Source organism: Anopheles coluzzii, chromosome X, assembly GCF_943734685.1.
Source record: "Anopheles coluzzii chromosome X, AcolN3, whole genome shotgun sequence".
In the NCBI taxonomy this organism is placed as follows: domain Eukaryota; kingdom Metazoa; phylum Arthropoda; class Insecta; order Diptera; family Culicidae; genus Anopheles; species Anopheles coluzzii.
Genome location: NC_064669.1, coordinates 17,696,497 through 17,712,292, shown reverse-complemented (window position 1 = coordinate 17,712,292; position 15,796 = coordinate 17,696,497). Strand labels below are relative to the sequence as shown.

The 15,796-nt window shown below is 43.4% G+C and overlaps 1 protein-coding gene across 1 annotated transcript; it reads left to right on the top strand.

Moving 5' to 3' along the window:
* The first annotated feature begins 447 nt into the window (after nt 1-447).
* On the top strand, nt 448-12,581 carry LOC120955671 (uncharacterized). The gene is made up of 4 exons (XM_040376752.2): nt 448-2,445; nt 9,996-10,295; nt 10,384-10,814; nt 10,894-12,581. The coding sequence occupies exons 1-4, from the start codon at nt 1,888-1,890 to the stop codon at nt 11,339-11,341; spliced, it is 1,737 nt and encodes a 578-aa protein (XP_040232686.2). The 5' UTR covers nt 448-1,887; the 3' UTR covers nt 11,342-12,581.
* Nucleotides 12,582-15,796: the final 3,215 nt, after the last annotated feature.

The window sequence follows — 15,796 nt, the reverse complement described above, 5'->3', positions numbered from 1 at the left end:
TAATATGCTGATGACCTCTTACCCGGCGCTCTAACAGCAATCGAACACGCCATCGAACATGAAAAAATGTATGGGATTTGACATGTTCGATTTGTTGGTTATCAAATCGAACATGTCAAATCTCATATATTTTTCATGTTCGATGTCGTGTTCGATTGCTGCTAGAGCGCTGCCTTAAACTGGTCGATGGGCCTTTAATAACATATATCAAATGATTTTATAACCATATTGGTCAATATTGGCATGCTACATGGTCATTTTGGTATGAAATGAAGACTGTCCGACTTTCAGTTTACCTCATAAATTTCATACGTATCATTACATTTACATTTATGTATTATGTTCTGAGATTTTAAAAGATATCGGTTTTATTTTTTGGAAGGACATAGCTGAAGAGTGTCCACACCGATGGGTGAAAAAAATTTTCCGATAAGTGGTCTGGGAAACTGTCCAGGGTTCTGCAAAATCAGATAATAAGAGAAAATATGAGGTGTTCGACTTTAGGTGGCCGTCATGGTGTATTTTTGATAAGCGTCCATCTTTCCCACAGTGTCCGTCTTTACCTACGTTCACGTTCACTTAAAAGAACCGAATTACCCATCCCTAGTTTGATCGCGCGTTTCTCTCGCTCTCTCAACGATCGATCGCTCAGAAAAGCAAACCGACGCGAGCATGTATGCGCGTACCCGTAGGCTCTCACGGTGCGTGCGGACGGCATCTTTTTTTGTGTCGCTCCGTCGGCCATACAGTTCCTCGGCCCAGCCAGCGCATTCTGGTGTTTTCCCTCGCCGCGCGTGCATGCCGCCGTTTTCCACTGGTGGTGTGTCCGTCCGTCCTTAGCGAATTGTTGTACGGTCCTCCTGCCAACACCTTCTGTCTTGGCCAGCCCAAGTGGAAGTAAAGTGACCAAACAACCACAACACCAAACTTCAATCAAACCCCAACACAGTGTTTGCGGAGTGTGCGAGAGAGCAACAGCGGGAACCTTGGGGACGAGTTGTGGGTGCGCGCGTGTGTACATTGGAAGTGGGGTACAGGTGAAGACGGGCATCGTGCCTCCGCGTGGAGGAATGGCCGCCGTTGATGAGTGAAAGTAGTGGACGCTTCACTGAAGCTGGCTAGCAGCAGAGTGATCGAAGAAGCAGCATAACGAACGGGAGAGAAAAAGAGATAGAGTGCGTTTATATATGTGTGTGTGTGTGTGTGATCGAGCGGTTGGAGAAGGGTGGAAGACGAGGGCCGTGTTGCATTAAAGCATAATTATTCAAATTATCTGTGCGTTTGTTTGGTGGAATTTTGTGGAAGCGAGAAACACAAGGGGCAGCCCCCGAAGAGCGTGCGGCCGGGGGTCAGCTGCCAAAGCAAAGCCGAAAAGGCAAAAAAGGCAGCCCGTCGAGAAATGCTGGACAAAAACCGGTATCTCCCTCGCCAGGTACCGTGCCGAGCCTGCCTCCTCTCCCCGCGAAAACAAAAGCCTTCCTCGCAATCAACCGTTGCAGATCGCATCCAAAAGCCACGTGTCTGCCCAGTGCTGCGTGCGTCTGTGTGTGCGCCATGACGCAGATGGTTCGGCGCTGCGAAGCTGAGGCAACAACCTTTCCGGACGCTGTGCGCGGCTGAAGCAGGGAAATATCATCTCCTCGTGCGCGCGATGGTCATCGCCGCAGCCATCGAAGGTCACCTGTAAGCGAGCGAACAAACAAAAACATACATACACATACGCGCGCGCGCACACACCGTGCACACCTGTACCTGTAGCCTGTGGACGGTGCGGGAAGCGCCATTTTTTATTCTTCGACCGATTCGTTCGGCTGCCAGCATCCGCAGCAACAGCCACCATTAAGCGCTGCGAGCGCTCGGTGCGGGAAGAAGGGCCAACAGAGCGAAATGACGACGCCGCACGGTATGCCACCGACCGGTGGCGGTGCGCCGGCACCGCCCGGCACCGGCGAGCGGCCACTCAGCTTCTACGACAACCTGTCCACCTCCACCTCCCTGACCGGCCGGACCATCCAGTTTCCGGACATACAGTTCCGGTTCGACGAGAACATTCCCGACCGCCGCTCGGTGCACAGTACGGCCAAGTCGGACTTTTTCGGTCTCAGCACGGCACCAGCTACGACCAACACCACCACCACCAGCATCGCCCTGACACTGGACGAACCGCGCAGTCCGCCGGGGAGCTCCGGCTCGCCCGTCACTCCGCCGATCCGGCCGTTCGACAACGGGGCTACACCACCGATCACCGGTTCGCCCGCGTCCAGCGGCGCCTCGACCGCCCCGCTGCGGTCACCCTCGGTCTCTCCCGGCAGTGCGGTCGGCGACGGAGGAACCGAACCGCCCACCACCAGTACGCCCCGCTGCTCGCGGCCCAACTCGACGATCAAAACCATCACCATCAAACTGCCCGACCCGGTCACGGGCCCTGCCGGCGGACCGTCTGAGGTATGTAAAAAACAAGAAAAAGAATAAGAAGAAGATAACTTCCCTTCATACTAAAATGCTGACGAAAAACTCTTTTCAATGCAATTTTTATGGCAAGTTCCAGGGTTAAAACGATATTACAAAAAATAACATTACAGGGTTTTCCAGGAATGCTCATAGCTGTGGGACACAATACAGGGTTTTCCATACCAATTAACAAATGTCATGTAATGCAACATGCAACAAATGTAATAGGAATTGGACTCTATAGTCCCCTTGTTGGACAAATTCAATAGGAATTTCAAAGGAGCTTCCATATGAATGAATAGTCATATGAAGTTCACTTCCAATAAGAAAGAGTCAAGGAAGTGTCCGACAACTATGAGAACCTTGCCTTTACTTTGTTACTGAAATGGTAATGTTATTTTCTGCTACGCTTTCTAACACGCTACCCTGCGACTGCGATGAGCAACATTTTCAATCTTCAATTTGGAACAATATTGTCTTTAAGGGCCATGAAAATTACCCAAAATTGTGAACGCTAATGCCTTTGCGATAGAACAGATCAGTGCTGCCACGTGTATATTTCACTTTTCAGATTTGTTTTACCAGAACTATTCAAATGCCTTGCATTACGGCTTGATAAGCCATGTCCACCTTAGGTTCCAAGTACCTTGGAATAGTGTCCCATTTGTATTAATCGTAATTTTAAAGGCATGTACTACCCATACTATCAACAGGTCAAAACTGATGTTAGCTGTTGCGCCAATCTGTTTTGTTAGAAAAAAAAACTATAACTAATCTGTTGGAAGTACCTCAATAGTAAACGTGTCTTTTTGATAAAAAATATTCGCCTTTTGTATACTTTCAATATCCTTCAATATATAATTTATTTACCTTATGATACGGCCAAACAGGCCGTCCTTACGAGAAATTAAAAAAAAAATAATAATTTATTTACTTATCGCCTTTGCATTGGTGTAAGCAATTTTAATAAACTATCTCAACACTATGCGTTAGCTAACGATCTATCTTAATTTAAATTGGGGTCAAGTGTGTAATATTTATGTAGCTAAAAGGTGCTTTTTAAACGTATCGATTGAAATATTATAATTAATTTATAAATTAATAAACGGGGCCGGTCTGGTGGTATAGTCGTCAACTCGTACGACGTAACAACATGCCCGTCATGGGTTCTATCCCCAAATAGAACGAGCCGCCATACGTAGGATTGACTATCCTGCTATGGGGGGAAATCAATTAGTCACTGAAAGCCAAAGCCCACTAGTGGTACAGGCAGGCAGGCCTTGACCGACAACGGTTGTTGAGCCAAAGAAGACGAAGAAGTTCATACGATCAAAGTTGTACGGTGAAGCATTTGACATGAATCTCCCTCATAGTCAAGTTGGACACTCCAGGAGCGCAAAGCGAACCGCGTGAATTTGCGCTGGATCGACTCTAAACGAGCTAGGGGGCGAGCAGCTGTAGGCCACCATACTACTGAAGCGTATTCTAGCACTGGTCGCACCAAAGCACAGTATAGCGTCTTGATGCAGATCGGGTCAGTGATGTCTCGTGCTATTTGTTTTAGTAAGCCGATCAATTGGTTACCCTTAGTGACAACGTGCTCTAGCTGGTCGTGGAAGCTCAACTTTTCGTCAAGGAGCACTCCTAGATCCGTGACACAGCTTTTGCGACCAATGGTAGATCCATTTAACGCATAGTCATACACTAAGGGGCACCGCTTTCTCGCAAACGTAACGACAACACACTTCTCGACGCACAATTCAAGACTATTCAAAGAGCACCATGACCGGAAGGCACTTAGAGTGGCTTGAAAGCGGAGTTGGTCTGACCGGTCACGGATAGGCAGGAACAGCTTCGCGTCGTCTGCATACAGTAGGTGGCCGTCAGGACGGAGCAACCGTGTTACGTCATTCAGGAAAATGACAAACAGCAGCGGTCCAAGGTAACTCCCCTGCGGCACCCCCGAAGAAGCATCGATACGGCGCGACGTATGGCGTCCCATCTTCACGCAGTTTGTGCGACCAGCAAGATAGGAACGCGTCCAGGCCAGCAGCTGCACAGGCAGACCAAGCGTTTCGAGCTTTGCGAGCAGCAAGGCGTGCGGAACGCTATCGAAGGCAGCCTTGATGTCCGTGTAGACTGCGTCGATCTGCGAGCCGGCATCGATGGTCCTGTGGCAGAGGCTATATATATGACAAAAAATACAAAAATGCTTCACGTGGCGCAAAATGGGCAGATGCTTTTTACATACGGCGCTTGGTGAGGCTATGGTGTTGTATTTGTCGCCTCAATAATGATAACAGGCACAGCTTCAAAAGATTCGATTTTGTAGATTTAAACGTGTTAAAAACTGTTTTAATTTTGATAACATATTTTTAAGCAAGAATTTTAAGGGCTTTCCTGACCAGCAAAACAAAAGATGGATCGAAAATACATTTCAAGAAACGTGCGCATAAGCATAGATCTTTACCTATGCGCAGTTGTTGTGGCCCATATTGCCCCAATTGACGATTGGGGCAATATAGCAACAATTGACAAAAAAACTAAAAACGATTAATATTTGTTGCTAACACATTGGCCATTGATGAATTAGAATCTTAACAATTAAAAGCAACCTCCACAACCATCACATTCTTCCTGCCTGTTGTGTAATGTTTTTAATCAGGAAAATTTTGAAACAATTATAAAACTTAAGCTTCCACGACACTTTTACTACTGACATCCGCTACAGATTGTCTCCAAACATACAAAAATCTTGCCTTTATGAGTGAGCAGCAAACATACATTTTTTTTCAATTCTCTTTTCATACGAACAACATTGAATCTTTAAAAACAACATGTATCAATAACGCAAACATTGTTGCTCGTTAGATTTGTTCGTTTACAGTAGTATTTGTGGGCCATTTAGACTTGCTCTTTATGCGAACTACTGGTTCGCCGGACCCGTAATGAGAGGCTCCACTGTATGGCACTTATTTTTTTTTTTTCATTAATTCGGAGGGCATGAGGTGGATGACGCCACCCGGCCCAAAGTGGAAACTTCCTCGTGATCCATGTTGGTTGAATTAGCAACACGGGCCATTACAGTCCCCGTACGAGATTCGAACATCGGACCACGCGCACTGGCCATAGCGCAACACACACGGGCGCTCGCGCGCGCTTTTCACACAATAGACTATTGTTGGATGTTTCTGGCCCTGTCGCTTTTCCGCGGAGCGACACTGGAAACGGCAAAAAACGGAAACGGATGTCGTACGAAACAAACCCAACCGCCCTTGGCTCAATGGTTGGAGGGTGGAGCGGGGAGGTGGGTGTAGGGCTTATTGTTACGATCGGTTCCGCTTTCAGCCGTTGTTTGGTGTGTTTGTTTTGTTAGCTCGCGTCTGATGAACGGGTGCGCGCGCGCGCGCGGTGGTACTCAACCGTGAAAAATGTATGTATGCAAGTGTGGGCGGAGGGGGATGAGAGGGGGTGAGAGGTATGTTGGAGCATATATATGTGTGTGCATATGTGTGCAGGTGGCTGCATTTGCCCTTAAGCGGACCTTTTTCCCCCCTTTTTCGGGCCTCGTGTGCAGGAGAGAACTATTCGCTCGAATTCCAAGCTCAAGCCACCCACCCACCCCACCTTTTCCCCTCACGAGACTGCACGGGAATGATCTCATATTAATTCTCACTCTGCTGACTTGGCCGACTTGTGTGTGGTGTGCGCTGGAATGTACACATGTAACCGTGAGTCACTGCGTATTGATGGTTGGCAGTTTTTGAACATACAGCGACAAACGGTGGGTAAAACTTGTCGTTATTTTTTGTTCTTTGTTTTGTTTTTGCTGTTTGTACGTTGCTCTTATCGGTGGCTGGAACGCTTCCAGCTGGAGGTAGTTTCGAATAACATTCCGAACAACAAATGTTTGCAATTTGAGAAACAACACAAAAAATGCCCTCGACGTGAACCTTCACATTATTGCGATCGTGTTACCGTGGCTAGGGCATTGCGTTTACGTGCCGCCAGTCGGGATGCTTGGGTGTGTTGGGCGAGAAAATCAGTAAAGAAAGCAACGCGGGGGGAAAACCATCACCACGAACGCCTTTGATCGAACGAAAATTGGCGCTTTGCGGTCAAAGACAAACGTCAACGCGTCAGTCCTAAATAGTTGTGACGCTCGTTTTGGCACCTTCCCAATGATGGCCGTTATTTTTGTTTTCTTTTTCTCTGCCATCGTAAACTCTTCGTAAACAAATTCAAACCGTTATCTCAATGATCAAATTTACACCTTCATCTCTACGACCGGCATGCCCGGGTATCCCACGAGATGTAATTATTTTTCTCATTTATATACATACAATTATTTGTATATTTTTTGTTTTTTTTTTTTTTTTTTTTTAAATGACCAACTAAAAGTTTTACAAAATGATTTGTAATTGCTTTCTAAGCATTAATATGTTCTACTCATTGAAATGGTAGGGCGTTTGAATCCGGAAATGAAGTTTTTTCCTTATTAATTTAATGTGTAATATATTCTAGATTACCCTTAATTACAGTCTTTCCCCGAGTTACGCGACACTCGAGTTACATAAATTTGAGTTAGGCGAATTTTTTTTTGGACAGTTTAGCTGTCAATTCAGTACAATTTTCTCCATCAACTGTCAAATGAAAAATAATTTGCAATTTTTCCAAAACTTCGGGGAAAGACTGTACTCATGCCTGTGCGAGGCTATTTATTAGAGGAAAAATGAGGACCAAACAGCGATTGTACAGTTTTCCGACTGTTTTTGTACCTTTCCTTTGAAGGGAAGGACACCAGCAATGGTGTATAAATCTGCGTTCCTTGTGAAGCGGCTTGTGTCATCATAAAATATTTCAAAGAATTAAAATATTTGCAAAAAACACATGGAGTTGTCAAATTTAGAGGAATCGCGTACTGCGAATTCGCGTATATCGAGTATCGCGTATATCGAGTATCGCGTACTGCGGATAATTCCGTCAAATTGACGGGTTCCGTAAACCTAGTGTTAAGATGAACCGAACTTGAATTACGATTCATTCGTTCATTTCAGTATGTAGTATGTAAGAAAATATGGTAAATTGTTTCATTTTGCAAGAAGAATATAATTAGTGTATTACATCTTGAAAATTATTAGGCACACCAGGATGATCTTTATTACGATTGGTCGTCGACGTTCTTTTCATTAATGTCCTGATATTACGGATCACGTTCATATTTGTATTGGAGGAAACGAACGACCTAGCGTATTAGGACATTCTTCATTTCGACGGGTTGGACGTTTTTTGATGAACGTCCTGGTATTACTGTTAACGTTTATATTTGTATGGGAGGAAATGAACGACTAAGCTTTCTTTATTTCGACGGGTAGGACGTTATTTTCATGACCAACTCCAACTATATTTTGATTTATAAATAATTGATGAACGTTGATTAGATGAACGTAGGTCGTGCGTTCTTTAGGATGAATTGAATGAATCGTACAGTTCTGGTTCTTGAGGCACAACTCTAGTATCAAGTGGTCCAATAGCAAAATATCGGTACATGCACTATTACGCAGTTCTGGCGTCTCAGGATAAATTTCAAATAATATTCATTCTACTTTTTTTTTGCAATCATGTCATCGCAAAAGCGCTGACTGTTACTAAACAAATGATTATCGCTCTTGGAAAGTCGTGGTAATCGTTAATATCATGAACGAAAAATGATTTCGACCGCCCTTCATAAGATTTAAATTTCTTAAAGACCCATGAAAAGGAGCTACCATTTAAAAAAAAAGTTTATTTTAGTTTGAAAACAAAAATCATACCCGGATATCCGGTTGCAGAGTTGAAGATCAAACTATCCCACTACGAAGCTGCGAATGTCATAAATATGGCGACAATTAACAACACTGATCATGCGTAACATTTTGTTTGGTAGCCTACATAAGTGAGTTTTTGCACATGTCCTCCGTACTGGGGCTCTCTATATGAGCAACTGGTAGGATTATCTGTTTATAAACTGCCAACTTATTTAATTGTGATAAACGAGACCTACGACAGATCAGTGGATAGAGGCATTTCAACATATCCCCTGAAGATCTTATAGTCCATCGCAACCCCGGATATTTGACCGACGACGACCATGGGGTGTCGTCCCATCAACAATAAGCCCCCGGACTCAGAGGTGGATTCAGCGTATTCTTAAAACGATGGGGAAAGACAATTGCCTGAGTTTTGGATGGATTAATTTTGATCCTCCATTCTGCAGCAAACATCAGGTAGATATCGACAAGCTGCGTTGCAATCTGCTCTCTCAATCAAATTCCTACCTGTTACTGCAATGGCAGTGTATTTTTCACATTAAAACTTCAATAGCTTCTCTTGTATTAACCATTAAAATTTCAAATTTGGTACATAGGTACGGATATTGTAATTATTACAATACAATTATTATTTGTCATGTAGGCAATAATTTGCCAAATAACCTAAACTTAAATAAAAAATAAATAACTTTATATTGTTTCATAGTAAATGTTATCAAAAATTATATGCTTACGTACTTATGGTATTGTTTGAATTTCATAGAATACTAATTCTGCCACAGTTTTCTTTATTGGTAATATTTCTTATAATTGAAATATGATTAGAAGAGATTAAATATGAGGAAAACGTAGAACATGATGCATATTGAAATAATATCTAATGCCTTTTAATTTTTTGTACAATAAATTAAATAACAGAAACAAATCAAAAACATATTTTTATGGAAATGTTCTGCTTTTCTATTCATATTCAAATAAAATTATCAGAATCATCCATGAAGTACATAATTAGTAAGCATATACATATAGTACATATAGTGCAGCATTAAAGGCTGCTCATGAATAAATTGGTTGTCATATATTACAAAATATTAAAAAAAATAGTAAATTAAGTTTTAAAAATTCCCATTTCTTCATCAACGTGAATAAGACTATCCAATTGACATTTCTGAGGAAAGTCTCTATAAAAATAAACAAACATAAAATCCTAGCTCGAAAATTGGGTTGTCGAACTATTTCCCTTAAACTGACCTTACTGCACCAGTTTAAGGGACTCTTAGAACAAACCCTTTAAAATCGACTGTGATGTGACTGTTTCGTTGCTTTCTACTCTATCCTTTGGGAAATTACGTTTCCAATTCTTATTACGGGTCGTATAGTCATTTCATACCAAAAATGGCCGAATTTTCACCAACTAATGCCTTCTTTTTTCAACAAATATTAAAGCACATACAAAACGTATGGGATATCCGGGTATGCCGGTCGTAACGATAAAGAGTATCAAAAGAAAAAAAAAATTACGATTTTTTTGAAAAATAACTTCATCATGATCTTTATGAAAATTGAATTTCCTGCAGATACATGAAAAAATCAGTAGCATCCATTAGTTCAATAAAAAGTTATTTAAGTTTAAAATTAAATGAAAATCATACCCAGAGTTAATGTTCAAACTATCCCGCCCTCCTCGCGCCATTCCTGTCTGGCTCATTTTTATTATTTCCTTTTTTTCTCCAGGCCGTCTACATGACGACGACGGTGCCGCAAAACTTCGCCAAAAATGCCAGCACACTGATCGGGCGCCACAAGCCGACCCGGAGCAGCCTCCGGCACAGCCGCATGCTGGTGGTGAACAAAACCGTCCCGGTGCGGTACCCGCCCGGCAACTCGCTGAACCTGCGCCACCTGCGCCTGTGCCGCACGCTCATGGTGCTGCAGATACTGATCGGCATCGTGCTGAACGTGATCGGGCTGAACATCATGGTGTGGTCACCGTCCACCAGCACCAAGGACAATCCGTACTGGTCGGGTTTGATCGTGAGTAGCGAGAGCGTGTGTGTGAGCGCGGAGGACCCCCTTTTTGGCATGATTTTCTCATCTTCATCCCCCTTTTTTCCCCCCGCAGCTCATCGTTTGTGGTGTGCTGTTTCTGGTGCTGTTTCAGTTCAAGCGGGCCCGCACCGGCACGGACAAGGGAACGCCCGCCCAGAACGTGGCCCGGCTGCACCAGCCGCAGTCGCCGTGGCGGGAAAACTGTTTTCACTTTCTGCGCGTGAACGCGCTGATTGTGCTGCTGCTGACCATCTTCTTCACCGCGCTAGCGTTCATCTACGCGATGATCCACGCGACCAACCTGTCCGCGGATGGATTGCGCTGCGAGCCCCAGTTTACGTTCAACGTCAACTCGTCCTCGTGCGTGTGTACGATCGATACGCGCCCGACGGCCCGAACGACCGTGCTGCCGATGAGCGCGAACGCGACCGACCCATCGCTTGACGAACCGCTGCCCGCTGGAGGCGCATACCACGACGCCGGCATCATACGGCTCGAGTATCGGTAGGGAGCGTGCGTAAACGTGTGGCGTTCGGCAAACGTTCTAATCGTGCTCTCTGGGCACATCCGCTTCCTTTTCCAGCGACTTCAACTGCAATGAAGTGCACAGCATCTGGTACTACGTGATGCTTGTCTCGACGCTGCTAAACAGTGCCGGCTGTCTGCTGGCCACCACCTTCCTAGTCATCTACAGCATCGAGTGTTTTCGCCGGTCCACCGACCGGCAGCCGCATCGCGCCAAGAACGGTCAGCCGGGTGGTGGGGTGCGTATCGCTGATCCGGCCGCCACCACCGGTAACCTGGCGAATACGAACCACCCAAATGCGACTGCGCCGGACGCCTCCACACTGCCCCTACTAGCAATTGCGAAACCTGCCTCACGCGGCCCACCCGCACCCGACAGCAGCATACTGAGCAGCACGACCAGTAGCGGCCGTCCGGAAACGGACACGACCCTCGAGGAAAACACACTGATTACGATCCTGTCCGAGGAGGCGGGTGAGGAGGGCAACAAAACGTTAGTATCGTGAGGAAAGCTAGCGAGAGAAGGGCAGCGAGAAACGCGGACGGTGCTATAAGAGTATACATGCTCAGACTTTTAAATGCATCGTGAAGAAAAGTTAGCTGTTAGACGATAACTGCAATGGGTGCTTAGGCGGGATTGGGAGACAAGCCCTTCCCCGTAGCCACCCCAGTAACGAACAGTATTCGTTGGTGAGCTAGTAAGGTATTGCAATAAACAGACGCGTCTAGCCGAAAACGGTACGTGTGTATGGAATTTAAAGATTATTCGATTTTATTGTCAGTTTTTTTTCCACGGTTGGTCCGAATTTCCCGGACTTGAGACGCACTTAAGCCAGGCATGAGGCTCGTGCGGCCCGCAAAACAATTTTAAAACTATATCTTGAGCGAATAAAAAGAAACAGAAACATAAACTCATTGAATTAGAATCATTGCCGAAAACGTTCAATCGTACTTTTGACCTTGATAATAGTATAGTTGATTATACCGAACGTATCAAGATTAAATTTTACCTAAACTTCATACATTGCCACTTGGGGCGATAATAACCAGACATCAAGAACAATATTCACGATGAAATGTCACAAAACTCCATTGTTTTGATAGCCAACTGAAGAACGTTTAATTTAATTAATCATCAACTCTGTCATGTAGCGTTCCAAGGCTACTGCCTTGTAATTATCGTAATTTCGTAATATATGAGCCGGTCTCGTAGTACAGTCGTCAACTCGTACGACTTAACAACATGCCCGTCATGGGTTCAATCCCCAAATAGACCGCGCCGCCATACGTAGGACTGACTATCCTGCTATGGGGGGGGAATCAATTAGTCACTGAAAGCCAAGCCCACAACTGGGTGTACAGGCAGGCCTTGACCGACATCGGTTGTTGAGCCAAAGAAGAAGAAGAATTATCGAATAATTCAAGAATGCAGCATCCAAATTGAAAGTAAAACAACACATTTGAGAACGCCTTTGTCATAATATATGCACAAAAAAAAGTGAAATATATGAACAAAACAAAGATTCAATCGTGCGGTTTGTGGATCTAGTTTGACAGATCCTAAGCTCTTCAAATTGTATTGTTTAAATTTTTGGATGTTTTATTAAATGAATGAGTTGACGTGATTATTAAGCAAAATAAAAACAAAAGAACGAGATAGAAAACAATAAAAAAAAAACTTGTTTTCGGGTGATTTATGCATCCTAAGATCAAAACGGGAAAGACGGACACTCTGTCGTAGGAAAAGATGGACACCGGTTTTTTTTACTTCTTATATCAATTGATGACTAAATAAAAGTATTCGGAAGATATAAACCATCAATCAAATAGAGAAAGCATTGAAATAAGCGAGACATGAAACACCGGTCAAAATAGCAGTCATGCGTTATACTATTACACTTCTAGGCACTTCAAAAAACCCAATATCTTGACACGACTTGGGCAACTTTAATCAACAAAAAGAAGAGACACCGATGATATGACATCGTCCTGGAATAGATGAAAGTTTCCATGGGATAACAAAGATCAAAAAGAATTTTGACAATGATGGAAAAATAACTTGATCTGTTAACAAGTCCCTCGAATCTGCTGGAGTCGCGGATTTTCCGTGGAGTAATATCCTAAAGCGAAGTTGAGGCTGTTGTTCTGTAAGCTAGAGTAACGTCGGCTGTTACTGCCCGAATTTTTAATAATGCCTTAGATTGTGCAATCAACGAGGTGTTAGAAGCGACGAACAATTCCTTAATTCACGGCTGAATGAATCGTCTTTGCAATTGGCCAAGAATTGGTTTATGTACGTAGGAAGTGGAGGAAGCAATGGGATATGTTATATACTGTAAACCTCTTCAAGAAAAAATAATAAACCTCTTCAATTGCCAACGTTTTCTACGGGTGCCCATCTATCCAACATGGTGTCCATCTTTCCCATATGAAGTGTCCGTCTGACCCGAACATTTTAAAACTACACGATTTTTTTTTTATTTTTTTAAACTCACGTACACATATTATATATTAAAAAAATATAAAAATCGATAGAAATTTAATAATGTCTACACATCTTCTGATAAAACATAAGGTGTAACATAAGGTATGAACATTTTCATGGTCGTTGCTTTTATATATCCCTAGATTTTTCCATGTTCCTTAACGTGTCCGACTTTACCTTCCTTCCCCAATGTGACATGTATTGATAACGTTTACAGCAATCAAAATTTATTAATAACTTTGAAGCAAATGTTGAAGGTCGAGACTAATTCAACATACTTTTTCACTCTTCCTTATTAGCGATAACACCAGCTCATGACGATAAAGCTTGAAGCTTTTGCTGAAGGGCTGCTTAATTTTAAAGAAGTTTGTCGATGGTTTCTTCGATGGTATCCTCGATATAAACAAGTACCGAATGATTAAAATGAGACACTTGGATTTCAAGCTATTTTTTGTATCTATGAAACCCAAACTTTCCATCAAACCTCTCATGAACACGAGCAAACAAATTCTATTGAAGAACAAATGAATAAAATTCTGTTTTTATGCTAAGAGTTCCAAATGCACCTCTCAGGTTTACTAGGCTTACTAACTCTCTCTAACCTGAGACCTCTCCAATACATCCAATATTTAATATTATATCCCTCTTATTTTTGCATGGTGTTGCCATGGTTGCATTGCATGATGTATGGTCCAATCTGCAATCGTGTTCGCAGTCTCTTATAGCAATAGTCAATGTTGTATACTAAATGTTCTATCTCTTCCTATCTTTTATGAACTTTAAATAAAACTAGTATTTAATTATAATTTTGAAAAAAAAAAAAACTTGTAGAACCAGAAACACCGATGATGGATAAACAAAAAGTATACGAATTATGTTAGCCTGATAACAAAAAGATCGATACCATTTAAATAAAATATGAATAATAATATATTAATATAAGAATATAAAAGGGCAAAAGAAAATTTATCCTTAACGAATTCATGATGAGGTGTTTTTTATTCGTAAAAAAAGATATTCATAAAAAATACGTACAGTGTAATAATTGACGAAAAGGGTTTATTTTTGGTATTTTTAAAGAAACCATTGAATGAAACCACGCTTGAATGTTTACACATCCCATACTGCATATATATTGGGGAACGATTGGGGACCCCATGTCGACCCCCCGCTTATGGCCTCGAGATGGATAAATCCACCAATGGCTACCGCTCCTTACTTATCCACCAAAATCTTCCTTACTTATCCATCAAATTGTTCCTTACAAGATTCATCAAATTGTTACTGAGGTGAGGAATAGTGAATCGATGTCTTGTAGGTAGCGAAGGGAGACAGGTTGGACTGCAACAACTACATGGGTATTACGACGTTGAATATCGCCTATAAAATATTCTCCCGAATCCTTCAGGATCGACTTGTCCCGCACGTCGAAGAGATAGTTGGGTGCTATCAGAATTCCGAAACGGAAGATCAACCACTGATCAGATTTTGCGGCAGATCTTGGAGATGATGGCAGCATACAGACACGACACATACCATCTCTTCATTGACTTCAAAGCCGCTTCATGTATAAAAGCATATAATAGCATAGCCATGGTAAAACTATACGACGCTATTGAGCTGCTTTAGAATCCCGGCCAAACTGATAAGGCTGGTTAGAATGACTATGACCAACGTCACTTGCCAGGTGAAGATGGATGGAAAACTCCCAGGCCCTTTTGCTACCAGCAAAGGTTTGCGCCAGGGGGACGGGGTTGCCTGTCTCCTATTCAACTTGGTGCTAGAGAGGGCCATCCGTGGAGACTTCGGGAACCATCTACTATAAATCAATCCGTATCCTGGCATACGCTGATGATATAGACATCATTGGTCTGCAGCTCTCCTATGTGGTAGAAGCCTACCAACAGATCGAGCGAGCGGCAAATATCCTCGGACTGCAGATAAAAGACGCAAAGACCAAACTGATGGCGGCAACATCAGCCGTTCTACCAATAAAAAAATCCAAACTTACGTAGGCGTGACGTACAGATAGATGAACGCACTTTTGAAGTCGTCCCACAATTCACCTATCTTGGGTCAAAGGTCAGCAACGACAATAGCATGGAAGCTGAGTTGCGCGCAAGGATGCTGGCTGCCAACCGGTCATTCTACAGCCTGAAAAATCAGTTAACCTTAAAGAACTTGTCGCGACGGACGAAGCTGGGACTTTATAGAACTTATATAGCACTGGTACTCTCATACGCATCTGAGGCATGGACACTGTCCAAATCCGAAGAAACCCTCTTAGCCGTGTACGAGGGGAAGATGCTCGGATGTATTTTTGGCCCTGTAACGTCTTTTTAGTCCGTCCACAAATTGCGATGGGAGTTTGATATGCCTAAGTTGAGGTGGCAAGATGGCGTGGAGGAGTCCACCATTAAGGCCGGGATAACGGACTGGCAGACGAACGCGCGAGTCCGTGAGCGATTTCGGACAC

Excerpts from the sequence above, each read along its gene's own strand:
- LOC120955671 (XM_040376752.2), top strand. The coding sequence starts at position 1,888 with ATGACGACGCCGCACGGTATGCCACCGACCGGTGGCGGTGCGCCGGCA. Across the intron at positions 2,446-9,995 it reads CTGCCGGCGGACCGTCTGAG|GCCGTCTACATGACGACGAC; the intron begins GTATGTAAAAAA and ends TTTTTTCTCCAG. Across the intron at positions 10,296-10,383 it reads CGTACTGGTCGGGTTTGATC|CTCATCGTTTGTGGTGTGCT; the intron begins GTGAGTAGCGAG and ends TTCCCCCCGCAG.